The following is a 13,796-nucleotide window of genomic DNA, read 5'->3' as shown; positions in this document are numbered from 1 at the left end:
TTTAATGAGGGAAATAAGTATTTGACCCCTCTGCAAAACATGACTTAGTACTTAGTGGCAAACCCCTTGTTGGCAATCACAGAGGTCAGACGTTTCTTGTAGTTGGCCACCAGGTTTGCACACATCTCAGGAGGGATTTTGTCCCACTCCTCTTTGCAGATCTTCTCCAAGTCATTAAGGTTTCGAGGCTGACGTTTGGTAACTCGAACCTTCAGCTCCCTCCACAGATTTGCGATGGGATTAAGGTCTGGAGACTGGCTAGGCCACTCCAGGACCTTAATGTGCTTCTTCTTGATCCACTCCTTTGTTGCCTTGGCCGTGTGTTTTGGGTCATTGTCATGCTGGAATACCCATCCACGACCCATTTTCAATGCCCTGGCTGAGGGAAGGAGGTTCTCACCCAAGATTTGACGGTACATGGCCCCGTCCATCGTCCCTTTGATGCGGTGAAGTTGTCCTGTCCCCTTAGCAGAAAAACACCCCCAAAGCATGTTTCCACCTCCATGTTTGACGGTGGGGATGGTGTTCTTGGGGTCATAGGCAGCATTCCTCCTCCTCCAAACACGGCGAGTTGAGTTGATGCCAAAGAGCTCCATTTTGGTCTCATCTGACCACAACACTTTCACCCAGTTGTCCTCTGAATCATTCAGATGTTCATTGGCAAACTTCAGACGGGCATGTATATGTGCTTTCTTGAGCAGGGGGACCTTGCAGGCGCTGCAGGATTTCAGTCCTTCACGGCATAGTGTGTTACTAATTGTTTTCTTGGTGACTATGGTCCCAGCTGCCTTGAGATCATTGACAAGATCCTCCCGTGTAGTTCTCGGGCTGATTCCTCACCGTTCTCATGATCATTGCAATTCCACGAGGTGAGATCTTGCATGGAGCCCCAGGCCGAGGGAGATTGACAGTTCTTTTGTGTTTCTTCTATTTGCGAATAATCGCACCAACTGTTGTCACCTTCTCACCAAGCTGCTTGGCAATGGTCTTGTAGCCCATTCCAGCCTTGTGTAGGTCTATAATCTTGTCCCTGACATCCTTGGAGAGCTCTTTGGTCTTGGCCATGGTGGAGAGTTTGGAATCTGATTGATTGCTTCTGTAGACAGGTGTCTTTTATACAGGTAACAAGCTGAGATTAAGAGCACTCACTTTAAGAGTGTGCTCCTAATCTCAGCTCGTTACCTGTATAAAAGACACCTGGGAGCCAGAAATCTTTCTGATTGAGAGGGGGTCAAATACTTATTTCCCTCATTAAAATGCAAATCAATTTATAACATTTTTGACATGCGTTTTTCTGGATTTTGTTGTTGTTATTCTGTCTCTCACTGTTCAAATAAACCTACCATTAAAATTATAGACTGATCATTTCTTTGTCAGTGGGCAAACGTACAAATCAGCAGGGGATCAAATACTTTTTTCCCTCACTGTACACACACAAACCACACATTTGAGTGGAGGAATTCTGTGACCATCACCGAATCGATGACTCTTCGTATAACTTCGAATCACGCGTGTGCCCATTTTAAAATCTAGATCTACCTTGAATTGCCTCGTGTTCAAGTTGGTTGTTCTTCGTCCCCACCTCAGATTAGCGCTGCTGGCTACGTACGGTGTGAAAGAAGTTCAACGTGCCGTCCAGGTTTTTTGGTTTGTGCCCGATGCCGACAGCTTCGGGGAGTAGCGCGGCGGGTACCGCCCCGTCGAGAACGCAGTGGGGTCCACTGTGTGATTCGGCTGGTCACAGTCCCTGCACGGTGTGGGGCAGGGGGGGGGGGGGTCATCTCTAATGTCCCACGTGTGGATAGAGGTGCGTGCAGTAGCAGCAGCGGCGGCGGCGGCGAACGGTCGCTTTTTCTGTCACGGTTTATGGAGGAGCCACCACCACCACCGTTTTCTTGGCAGGACAAATCCATGCGGAGCAGTGGGTGGGTGTGCCCTCGACGAGGCTTGGAATTCGGAACGTCGGCACGACTCCACGGTGTGACTTACGCGGCGTGGGGAGGAAACTCCATCCAGTGTTGTATTGATTAACACTGGATGAATCATTGTCACCGTTTACATATGAACGCTCCCCTGGTGCAGTACCGTGCTCGTTTCTTTAGAAATGCTTTTTGTGTTTAGTTTGTTGTCCTTACCCGGCACCTCCGATTGGCACGGTTGGCCACGTACGGTGCGAAATAAGTTCTACATACATACACATATTGTACATAGATACAACGGAATAATAAGACTAATGATGCAGACGTTTGACAAGGCGTTGGAACGAGCCGCTTTATTCTAGCGCAACCAGCCTCTGAGCTGTACAAAAGGACATTTAGAAAGGACAGAAGCCCCAACGATTGCTTTGTGTTAAACGAGTGAGAAGAAGCCCGTCACGTTTTCAACGATGATAATTTCAGCGATGGGCTCAATGTCACCAAGTATTTAATATAATGAAAAGCGTAAATACAGGCTGTTAAAATTTCCAAACACCAAAACAGACACACATTTACAAGGCATCATTGTTCTACACTAGGGACACGTACTCGTGCTAAAATTTAAATTTGCAAACATATGCTCTAATAATAATAATAGTTTCCTTTAAGGGCTCTTGCCCTCCACATTTAGAATCAACGTGCGCTTAGAGTATTTGGCTGCTGTAAAATAATGTTCACGTGATAAGCCACTTCTCGTTAAGTTATCGCGTGTGGCCAGGTCGCTTCTAAAAAAACAGTTATATAGCTGTGGGCCTTATCTGGTCAAATAAAAAAATTGAGTTCAGTTTTATTTGTGGGTATCTCTGCTCCTGCACATATCTGTCTGCTGTGTGATGTTGAAATGCGGATGCCATAAGGAGCGATGCTATTATAATTAGTTGATCAGATTAAAAAAACAGCACCGGGCCCAAAAAACTCAATAATCGTATCAAAAGGTCACATTTTTATGGAATTCTGACCCTGTTCACACAAACTACACATCACAAACTTTCAGACGACTCATCATTGACTTAACACGGGTGGGGAGGTCTAAGATTAATTACCTGGACAAACATACGAAAACACACATTAGCCACGTATATAATTGACAAAGCACACCTTATGCAACGCACAGCTCTGATATAGGCAGCACACGCTTACATTACACTGGTTGGGGGGGGGGGGCAAAGGTAAACTTCTGATACAAGACCACGACGCCAGATATAAGCACACATGGCCTAGCTCAGAAGGGGTGTGCTTATATCCAGGTTCTGCTGTACAGTATTGCGATGATCCGCTGTAGTGTCCTGTTACACGGTAAATTCATTACTGTGGTACTGATCACGTCACGAAAATGTTTTTTTTAAAGTGACTAGCCGACGAGAGAGGTCAAACTGACGCCACACTCTATTGAGCCATCAGGGAGGCGCTCATCCCTCGTTCACAGCTCCGAGCCAGTGGTGTCAATTCCACATTCCTATGGTGGGGACGAGTATAAATCCATAGGATGATCACTGTTGAACTCCACCCCCACAGAGTGGTAAGGAATTGTAATCGACCCCGGCGTTACGATGGGCCGAGTAAATCTGCCAGCATGAACTGAACGTGCGACCTTCTGACTTGAGCCACCTGGCCGGGTGAACGGATTCTGAGGTCACTACCGAGACAGAAGCAACTGGGGAAAAGAATAATGGGTGACAATAAGGCGGAGGGGGGGTGCTTTGGCCAACAGTGGGAAGTTACAGGCATAGAGCAGCAGGAGCAGCACATAGCCTCTTGGTTCTGTACAAAATAAAGGTCCCCAAATAATAAACACACCCCTCTCATGTACTGACACCACCTCACGTGTACTGAAACCACCTCACGTGTACTGACACCACCTCATGTGTACTGACACCACCTCACGTGTACTGACACCACCTCACGTGTACCGACACCACGTCTCGTGTACTGACACCACCTCACGTGTACTGACACCACCTCACGTGTACTGACACCACCTCACGTGTACTGTTAACACCTCACGTGTACTGACAACACCTCACGTGTACTGACAACACCTCACGTGTACTGACAACACCTCACGTGTACTGACAACACCTCACGTGTACTGACAACACCTCACGTGTACTGACACCACTTCACGTGTATTGACAACACCTCTGGTTTACTGACACCACCTCTGGTTTACTGACACCACGTCTGGTTTACTGACACCACGTCTGGTTTACTGACAACACCTCACGTGTACTGACAACACCGCTCGTGTACTGACACCACCTCTTAAGCGCGAGTTCCACTGCAACCATACCAATGTGGGATGCTATGAGCATGAATGTCGCAATATAAAATTAAAGTATAATGAAATTAACCCTGCAACACGGCGACACATTCCAAAGACAATTAGAGCAATACGTTATTCATTTTTTAATTAAACCACAAACGTAAAACACAAACGCGCGTTTGTAAACTATCTTGAAGTTATCATAAGTATGGTTACCAACCGCCCGAACGAAGGTTAAGGGGACATGTTGCATGTCCAAAACGTTTACGTGTTTCTGCGCTATAAAACACCAACATTTCGTTACTATGCGATCTGTGCAAGCTATTGAGTGAGCGCCGCGCACGTGTATATTCGTAATGACATCTCTATTGTGCAAAATAGTTCACTTAAAGGAATTCTGAGCAAATCTACGCGATGTGAAATGTACTGTTATTTTGTTGTTGTTGTTGTTGTTCAAGCAAACAGGCGAGCAACGTAAATCCTTCAGCTGGTTAGAAACAAAAAAATGTCACCCAAAATCCTTCTGGGGGTAAATAAAAAAAACATTAAAAACATGTTTTGTAAAAAAAAGTCAGTTTTCATTTTCGCTCAAAAACCTCGCAGCAGGTAAACGCGTTGCATCGAATCGCGGGCGAGCAGACACTCAACTGCCCCTCACTCAAGCATCTCATGAAACACGGCAGATACAATTCTAGATGTCTTATACTTCGTCACATCCAAATACATTACTTTGACAAGTGGCATTATACCCGTCCCACATGCACCGCACATTTCACAACCGCCATTCCATTCCGTGAAGCAGAATTGCAACATTGGGGCTGTTGAATAGTACGAATAAAATTCGTTAAAAAATACTTTCGTTGGTTGTTTTTGTGTTGCGTGGTTTTCTCCACCCCCCTCCCCCCCTTCCTGTAATGCGACAGTTTTGATGCAAACAAGGAATCATGCCTGCATTAACCATTGTGTTTAATGCAGGCATGATTCCTTGTAAAAGGTTTCAGTTTGGTGTTTTACCATCTTAACACCTGTTTTGTTGCCAGAAAAAAGGGGAAAACCTATTCTTATATTTTGGTACTGGCAAAGGAGGTCCCATGACAATACAAACAAGACAGGTGAAAACGAGGCAGGAAAGGTCAATCGGAAGCAACAACCGACTCATAACAACTCATCAGGTTTTGATTAAGGACTCGTTAAATGCCCAGCGCCACCCACGGTTACAAAAAAAAGGCGGTTCGGACCCACGGCCGAGACAAACGCAGTGCTAACGAGCTGGACGCACGAATAAATAACGAGCGTGAAGCAACACACGGTGCAAACGTCACGACGGACGGCCGCGACGGGAGAGCAGCATGGGCCACCGGAACACCAGCGGTCACGGACGCTCGGGCACCTGGGCTTAGTTTCACCTGGGTCTTGCTTAGTTTCACCTGGGTCTACAGGCTCTCTGACGTGTTCTCCGGGTTGTTCCGCGTTTTATATTCTTAGCTCTTTCGGTAAAGTCACGTTGAAACGTCGTGAGAATTTTTTATTGTTTTATATATATTTTATTATTTTATTGTTTCCCTTCAACGTGACTTTACCGAAAGAGCTAAGAATATGAATTACTGCAGTCACGAAAGCTTTAAATCAAAATTTGTTCCGCGTTTTGTTCGGCGCACTGTGCGCTGTCCGACGTTCCGTTCCGCGTGGAACGCAATGTTGGACATCGTGCAGAACGACGCGCGGATCGATCCGGAAAACGCATCGGAGGGATATCAGCTGGGTCTGTTTGGGTCGGCGAGCCGGAAGGTATTTCTACATCCCAGCACGCCACATCCAAAACACCTCTTGCTATGGCTGTGGTTACTATGAGTCACGTTGCCACCACCTCCACCGGTCTACCAGCGACACAAAAAATATCGAGTGAGAAATTAAGCTCTGCGTGAGACTGTGGGCCTCTGAGGAAGCACACAAGGGGGTCTCTTATACGTGTGTTTATGGGTCTCAATGAGTCTGTGTGTCTCTATGTCGGTCTACGGCAAGCCTACAATATCTCTCCGTGAGGCCAGAGACCCGGGAAAAAATATTTCTGCACCCGGCACACCACATTGACCATTACGACGACTCACTGCGGCCGTGGCTCCTGGCAGTCACGTGTCACCCACTCCAATCTTAACCAAGCAACCGAGAACATTATTCAGTGAACAGGAACAACAACAAGAACATGAATTAAGCCCTACTATGTAATAACCACCCCCCACCCCCCTGCCACCTACCCCCTCCCCCTTTTGACACCGGTCAACCTGTGGAGCTGGGGGTCCAACCGGGTGTTGCGGGAAGGCGGGGGGGGCAGGGAGGGCGCGAGGCTGCCCCCCCCTCGCCCCCACTTAATCACTTGCAGTACTCGGGATGCTGCTCCAGGAAGTGCTTGAGTTTGGTGGGGAAGTCCGTCATGACCCCCGTGGCGCCCAGGCGGAATGCTCGCTCAATGTCCTCGTCGTCGTTGAGGACCCAGAGGTACACCTAGCGGGGCGGTAGCGGGAGTTACGTACGCGTGAAAAGTACGTACGTTGAACTTCTTTCGCGCCGTACATTGCCAACCGCGCTAATCGGAGGTGCGGGGGGAAGGACAACAAACTACACACAAAAAGCAGCTTTAAGGAAATGAGTTTTCAACCTAGATTTGAAAGTGCGTAGCTCCAGTGGCTTCCTAATGATGGAAGGGAAGAGCGTTCCAGACGGCCGCGGGAGCGCATCTAAAAGTGCTGCGGATGGGATGACCGTCTTTGTTCGATGGCTGGCCAAAAAGCCGCTGCTGCGAGGATGACCGGAGTTCACGTGGCAGTTTATGCTCCTCGGCGAGATCGGCAAGTTATTGCGGTTCGTTTGTAGCCAGCTCTTTGTGTGTATTCAGTGCCACGTTACGATGTATTCGTTCGGCAACCGGTAGCCAATGCAGCTTCAGCGAGCACTGGATGGACATGGTCGGACCTTGGAGTACCCGTCACGACACATGCCAAAGAAATTTGCACACGCCGACGCTTAAAGAAAAAAAAAGTTAAAAACGTGGTTTCCCCAACGACCGACGGCAGCGCCAGGTTTGCTGTGGCACCGTGACGCTGCTGTAACGCTTCGCGGCAACGGAAGCATCGCAGAAGCGATCAGCGGCCATCGTGTCACCCGCTCCGTGAAACATCGCCGTGTTGCGGTCATCGCCGTTCGTTTCATGTCTCGAAAAAACGTTTCGTTTTCTGACGGTGCTCGTCAAATAATGACGATCGAATTAACAAATAAAACTGGTTTCATCATCACCGCCACGTTTGTTTTAGCCGAGAGAGCCTCACCGAGTCTCATGATTCTTTAACAGGAGGCCCCTGCCAGGTTTTCGCAGGCAGGGTTGGGCACGATTGCTGTGTATAATCCCATTCGAGTGATTTCCGGGCGACTTTTCCAATCTGGAACCATGACGCCGGCACGCAACAGCCTACTCTTGAGAATTACGTCACGCGATCTTTAACGTCCACTGCGAAGCAGGCAGCGCACTATTACCCAGGGGAGGCCGCTGGATTCGAACCACGAACCTCTGCAACGACAAGTGGCGCTTGTCGTTCCACGGGGGGGGGGGGGGGGGCAGGGGGGCCTTAATCCAGCAGTGGCAACAAAACGTGGGGGGGGGAGGGCTTTGCAGCACAGCTAGAAACACCTGCGGAGCAGTTAAAGCGATTCTCGCGTTGGGCTGTGGGCTTCCTGCAAGCGATCGCTGACCTCACCTGTATACCCCTGCGCTCCAGGTGTTTGAACAGAGTCTTGCTCATCAGTATCCTGCAACGGAAAAGCAAGCACACGAGCGACCGAGCGAGCGGGCGGTGAGAGCGAGCAGTGAGAGACGAGTCGCCACCAGGCCTCTCGTGCGCGCCGCCAACCAACCCCTTAATGTCTCCCGCCAACACGATTGCATCTCCCCACGCGTCTTCCGTGGCCGAGCGAGCGCGTAACACGGGAATATTTTCACGTGCCGCCCGTCGGCGGGTTGGGCTGGACGGCACGACGTTGCTCCGCGTTTGTCGGCGAAGGCTGGAGACGTGGCGGTTCATGCCGATGGGCCGGGGGTCGCTGGCCGTGCGGTGTAAAGGTTGCGGGCGAGCACGTGCCCGGTGACAAGACTCACCGGTCCGCGAGCCTCAGCACCCAGCGGTAGAGTTTGGACGTCGACTTTTCGTCGGCAATTCTGCGGCACAGCAACAGGGGGCGGGGGACGGCACGCTCATCGTCATCAAAGCGCGGTCGATAATTACGTGGGCAGATTACATATAGCATACATATAGATACAAAACGGTATTTGCCCCGTTATTCTCCGGTTTTCTCCTCCCCGTTTAGAATCAACAACGCGCGTTTAGAGTATTCGGCTGCTGTAAATTTCCACATGGCAAGCCAACTTCGTTGAGCTATCACTTGCGGCCCAGGTCGCTTCTGAAAAGGAGCTACGAAGCTCAGTGGGGGCCCTTACCTGGTAAAATAAAAAAGCAATGGTTTAGGTTAGTTAAACACCTGCTAGAGGAGAGTAGCTCTCTCCCGAGCTCCAGCTGAGTGGAGGCTCTTCGGTCAGCCGGGGCGTGGGCACGAGATCGCGGGGCGGCACCTTTAGCTTTATTCACGATATAGTGAATAAAAAATGTAATCTTTTATTCCGTCCTGGAAGAATTCGATGAGCTCTGGAGCTCTTTTTCACAGATGTCCAGTAGGGGCATGGGGTCAGCGATTTGCATTAACAAACAATACAAAAAGACGGTGTGAGTGCCATACAGAGGAGAGGTAAAGAGTGTCGCAATACATAAATATACAGTTCTGCCGATTTGTCAACACCAAATGCATGCTTGGGACAAGGCAGCAAAATAACAACAACAGTCCTAGACCACACTAACCACACAGTCCTATACCACACCAAGACAACAACACAGACCCAGACCACACCAAGACAACAACAACACAGACCCAGACCACACCAAGACAACAACAACAACAACAAAGACCCAGACCACACCAAGACAACAACAACACAGACCCAGACCACACCAAGACAACAACAACACAGACCCAGATCACACCAAGACAACAACAACACAGACCCAGACCACACCAAGACAACAACAACACAGACCCAGACCACACCAAGACAACAACACAGACCCAGACCACACCAAGACAATAACAACACAGACCCAGACCACACCAAGACAACAACAACACAGACTCAGACCACACCAAAAAGAACAACACAGACCCAGACCACACCAAGACAACAACAACACAGACCCAGACCACACCAAGACAACAACAACACAGACCCAGATCACACCAAGACAATAACAACACAGACCCAGACCACACCAAGACAATAACAATCACACAGTCCTACAGTGAGGGAAAAAAGTATTTGATCCCCTGCTGATTTTGTACGTTTGCACACTGACAAAGAAATGGTCAGTCTATAATTTTAATGGTAGGTTTATTTGAACAGTGAGAGACAGAATAACAACAAAAAATCCAGAAAAACGCATGCAAAAATTGTATCAATTGATTTGCATTTTAATGAGGGAAATAAGTATTTGACCCCCTCTCAATCAGAAAGATTTCTGGCTCCCAGGTGTCTTTTATACAGGTAACGAGCTGAGATTAGGAGCACACTCTTAAAGGGAGTACTCCTAATCTCAGCTTGTTACCTGTATGAAAGACACCTGTCCACAGAAGCAATCAATCAATCAGATTCCAAACTCTTCACCATGGCCAAGACCAAAGAGCTCTCCAAGGATGTCAGGGACAAGATTGTAGACCTACACAAGGCTGGAATGGGCTACAGTGAGGGAAAAAAGTATTTGATCCCCTGCTGATTTTGTACGTTTGCCCACTGACAAAGAAATGATCAGTCTATAATTTTAATGGTAGGTTTATTTGAACAGTGAGAGACAGAATAACGACAAAAAAATCCAGAAAAACGCATGTCAAAATTGTTATAAATTGATTTGCATTTTAATGAGGGAAATAAGTATTTGACCCCCTCTCAATCAGAAAGATTTCTGGCTCCCAGGTGTCTTTTATACAGGTAACGAGCTGAGATTAGGAGCACACTCTTAAAGGGAGTCCTCCTAATCTCAGCTTGTTACCTGTATAAAAGACACCTGCTCACAGAAGCAATCAATCAATCAGATTCCAAACTCTCCACCATGGCCAAGACCAAAGAGCTCTCCAAGGATGTCAGGGACAAGATTGTAAACCTACACAAGGCTGGAATGGGCCACAAGACCATTGCCATGCAGCTTGGTGAGAAGGTGACGACAGTTGGTGCGATTATTCGCAAATGGAAGAAACACAAAAGAACTGTCCATCTCCCTCGGCCTGGGGCTCCATGCAAGATCTCACCTCGTGGAGTTGCAATGATCATGAGAACGGTGAGGAATCAGCCCAGAACTACACGGGAGGATCTTGTCAATGATCTCAAGGCAGCTGGGACCATAGTCACCAAGAAAACAATTGGTAACACACTACGCCGTGAAGGACTGAAATCCTGCAGCGCCCGTAAGGTCCCCCCTGCTCAAGAAAGCACATATACATGCCCATCTGAAGTTTGCCAATGAACATCTGAATGATTCAGAGGACAACTGGGTGAAAGTGTTGTGGTCAGATGAAACCAAAATGGAGCTCTTTGGCATCAACTCAACTCGTCGTGTTTGGAGGAGGAGGAATGCTGCCTATGCCCCAAGAACACCATCCCCACCCTCAAACATGGGAGGTGGAAACATTATGCTTTGGGGGTGTTTTTCTGCTTAGGGGACCTGACAACTTCACCGCATCAAAAGGACGATGGACGGGGCCATGTACCGTCAAATCTTGGGTGAGAACCTCCTTCCCTCAGCCAGGGCATTGAAAATGGGTCGTGGATGGGTATTCCAGCATGACAATGACCCTAAACACACGGCCAAGGCAACAAAGGAGTGGCTCAAGAAGAAGCACATTAAGGTCCTGGAGTGGCCTAGCCAGTCTCCAGACCTTAATCCCATAGAAAATCTGTGGAGGGAGCTGAAGGTTCGAGTTACCAAACGTCAGCCTCGAAACCTTAATGATTTGGAGAAGATCTGCAAAGAGGAATGGGACAAAATCCCTCCTGAAATGTGTGCAACCTAGTGGCCAACTACAAGAAACGTCTGACCTCTGTGATTGCCAACAAGGGTTTTGCCACCAAGTACTAAGTCATGTTTTGCAGAGGGGTCAAATACTTATTTCCCTCATTAAATTGCGAATCAATTTATAACATTTTTGAAATGCGTTTTTCTGTATTTTGTTGTTGTTATTCTGTCTCTCACTGTTCAAATAAACCTACCATTAAAATTATATAGACTGATAATTTATTTGTCAGTGGGCAAACGTACAAAATCAGCAGGGGATCAAATACTCTTTTCCCTCACTGTATACCACACCAAGACAACAACAACAACAACACAGACCCATACCACACCAAGACAACAACAACAACCACCGTGCCTCGATTACAAAATCTTCCTGCTGGACGACTGCATGCGACTGCTGCCGCCACTGCGCCCTTTCCCATGGCAGCGGCAACTCGTGACGCAACGCCGGGCGAGCTGCAGCGACAGCGCCGCTTGCGTAATGCTCCACGACTCCGCGCCACGCACGCGGTGGCAACTCGCGCTTACCGACAATTATATAACGCAAAGTGGAGAGTTGCATAACCCCCTGCAGACGTGACCACATCTTCAGATGCCGTTTGCCGTTGGCAGGGTGGCGGCAGAAGCGGCGATTTGAGGAACGGGGCAATTTACTGGGCATTGGTGAAAAAGAGCTTTGTGGCTCATCGGATTCTTAACAGTCTAAATAAAGATTCTGATTCCGATCCGTTTCACGGGAGAGAAACAGGCAGTCACTCACAGAAATAGGAAAATACGGCACAAGCAGATCCCCACGTGCTTACAGAGTAAAGTTACCTCGACTCAAATGGAGGCCCATGCAACACGGATCACTTAACCTCCCCGTAAGGCAGCAATCTCAAGACGCTGCGCAGAAACCGTGGGTGTATTTATTAACATAGGCATAAGGAAGGGGAGAGATCTCTACGCGAGTCTAAGAGTCTCCGTACGAGCCCGCGGGTATATATGCGAGTCCTGTGGCTCAATACAAACTGGATTCACGTAGGTAAGTCAATGCGATTCCATTCCAAGAAAAATACCAAGGCTTGATTGACAATGCCAGAGGCTTTGTTTTAAGTCGGTGAATAGAGGGAGCCGTCATGTAGGTGCGGTGTCTGAGACCAATAAACAAACAACACTGGATCACTCTGAGCTCAAAGGGTATTCCATTTGCCTTATTCTCAACGTGCCTTTTCATCAGACATCACCGGGCTAGTACTGCTGCGATGCTCGCGAGCCGAATGGATCTCCCCTTCTCTGTCTCCACGGTGGACGAGCTATGTCGCCGATTCGGAAGTCAGATTTTTTAAGTGCGGAACAACATGGCACATTGCCGACCCCCGTTCGCGACCTCGCCGACCCCCGCTCGCGACCTCGCCGACCCCCGCTCGCGACCTCGTCAACCCCCGTTCGCGACCTCGCCGACCCCCGCTCGCGACCTCGCCGACCCCCGCTCGCGACCTCGCCGACCCCCGTTCACCTCGCCGACCCCCGCTCGCGACCTCGCCGACCCCCGCTCGCGACCTCGCCGACCCCTGTTCACCTCGCCGACCCCCGCTCGCGACCTCGCCGACCCCCGCTCGCGACCTCGCCGACCCCCGCTCGCGACCTCGCCGACCCCCGCTCGCGACCTCGCCGACCCCCGCTCGCGACGCGCAATTTCCCGTCGCACCTGAGCACCATGGAGGGCATGGGGATCTCCAGGAAGCCCTCGGACAGCGGCACAAAGGGCAGCAGCCCCGTGTAGAAGAGCAGCAGCAGCACGACCACGCGCTTCATGCTGAAGAGGATGCCCACGTCCGGGTTCTGCGGCAGCGACAACCACAACGACGCGATTAACGCTGACTGGAGGCGCCCAATCTCGTGGAATCTCGGAAGCTTAGCAGGGGCGAGCCTGCTCAGCGATCGGATTGGAGACAGCCGGGGAATGTGGGAATGCGATGACGATGGCGGCGATACAACCAAATAGCGGCAGCTACATCGCGACGTCTCGCAATGGCAATTCCACTGGCTGTCATTCCCTTCACTTTTCAGCTTTTGTTCTCTCTGCTTTGTCAGTGTCCATATGACGAATCAGAATGAGCTATGCTGCGTAGATGTGACCCAAATGAAGAAAATAGTCAAGCTGTGGCCAAGAGGCAGCCGAAGGGACCTCAAGGAATAGTTCTGCGCGATCAACTTCCAGATGCCGTTTGTGACACTGATGAGCAATAACTAGGTGGTAAATGTGGGCATTTTTTTTTTTATGTGGCCAGGTGGATGAGAACCAGAACGTTGATCCAGAAGGGCTGAGCTCCTGCGTTCGAATGTGGCCACACACCCACGGTTAATCCGGCTACTCGAGTGTGGCGAGTTAATGGTTCTCAGGCCAGCCACGAC

At 49.4% G+C, this 13,796-nt stretch overlaps 1 protein-coding gene across 1 annotated transcript in view; it reads right to left on the bottom strand.

Moving 5' to 3' along the window:
• Nucleotides 1-4,105: 4,105 nt before the first annotated feature.
• Nucleotides 4,106-13,796, bottom strand: part of LOC116950165 (lysophospholipase D GDPD1-like) — a 32,088-nt gene continuing 22,397 nt past the window's right edge. Inside the window, exons 7-10 of the mRNA XM_032967709.2 lie at nucleotides 13,090-13,223; nucleotides 8,387-8,446; nucleotides 7,989-8,040; nucleotides 4,106-6,741 (exon numbers count right to left, since the gene is read on the bottom strand). Of these exons, the coding sequence (XP_032823600.1) occupies nucleotides 6,610-6,741; nucleotides 7,989-8,040; nucleotides 8,387-8,446; nucleotides 13,090-13,223 (378 nt within the window). The 3' untranslated portion in view covers nucleotides 4,106-6,609. The remainder of the gene's footprint in view (nucleotides 6,742-7,988; nucleotides 8,041-8,386; nucleotides 8,447-13,089; nucleotides 13,224-13,796) is intronic.

The sequence above is a fragment of the Petromyzon marinus genome, chromosome 38, assembly GCF_048934315.1.
Source record: "Petromyzon marinus isolate PM22_M1 ecotype Great Lakes invasive population chromosome 38, UKy_Petmar_22M1.pri1.0, whole genome shotgun sequence".
NCBI lineage: Eukaryota > Metazoa > Chordata > Hyperoartia > Petromyzontiformes > Petromyzontidae > Petromyzon > Petromyzon marinus.
This window is presented reverse-complemented; position numbering and strand designations above follow the sequence as displayed.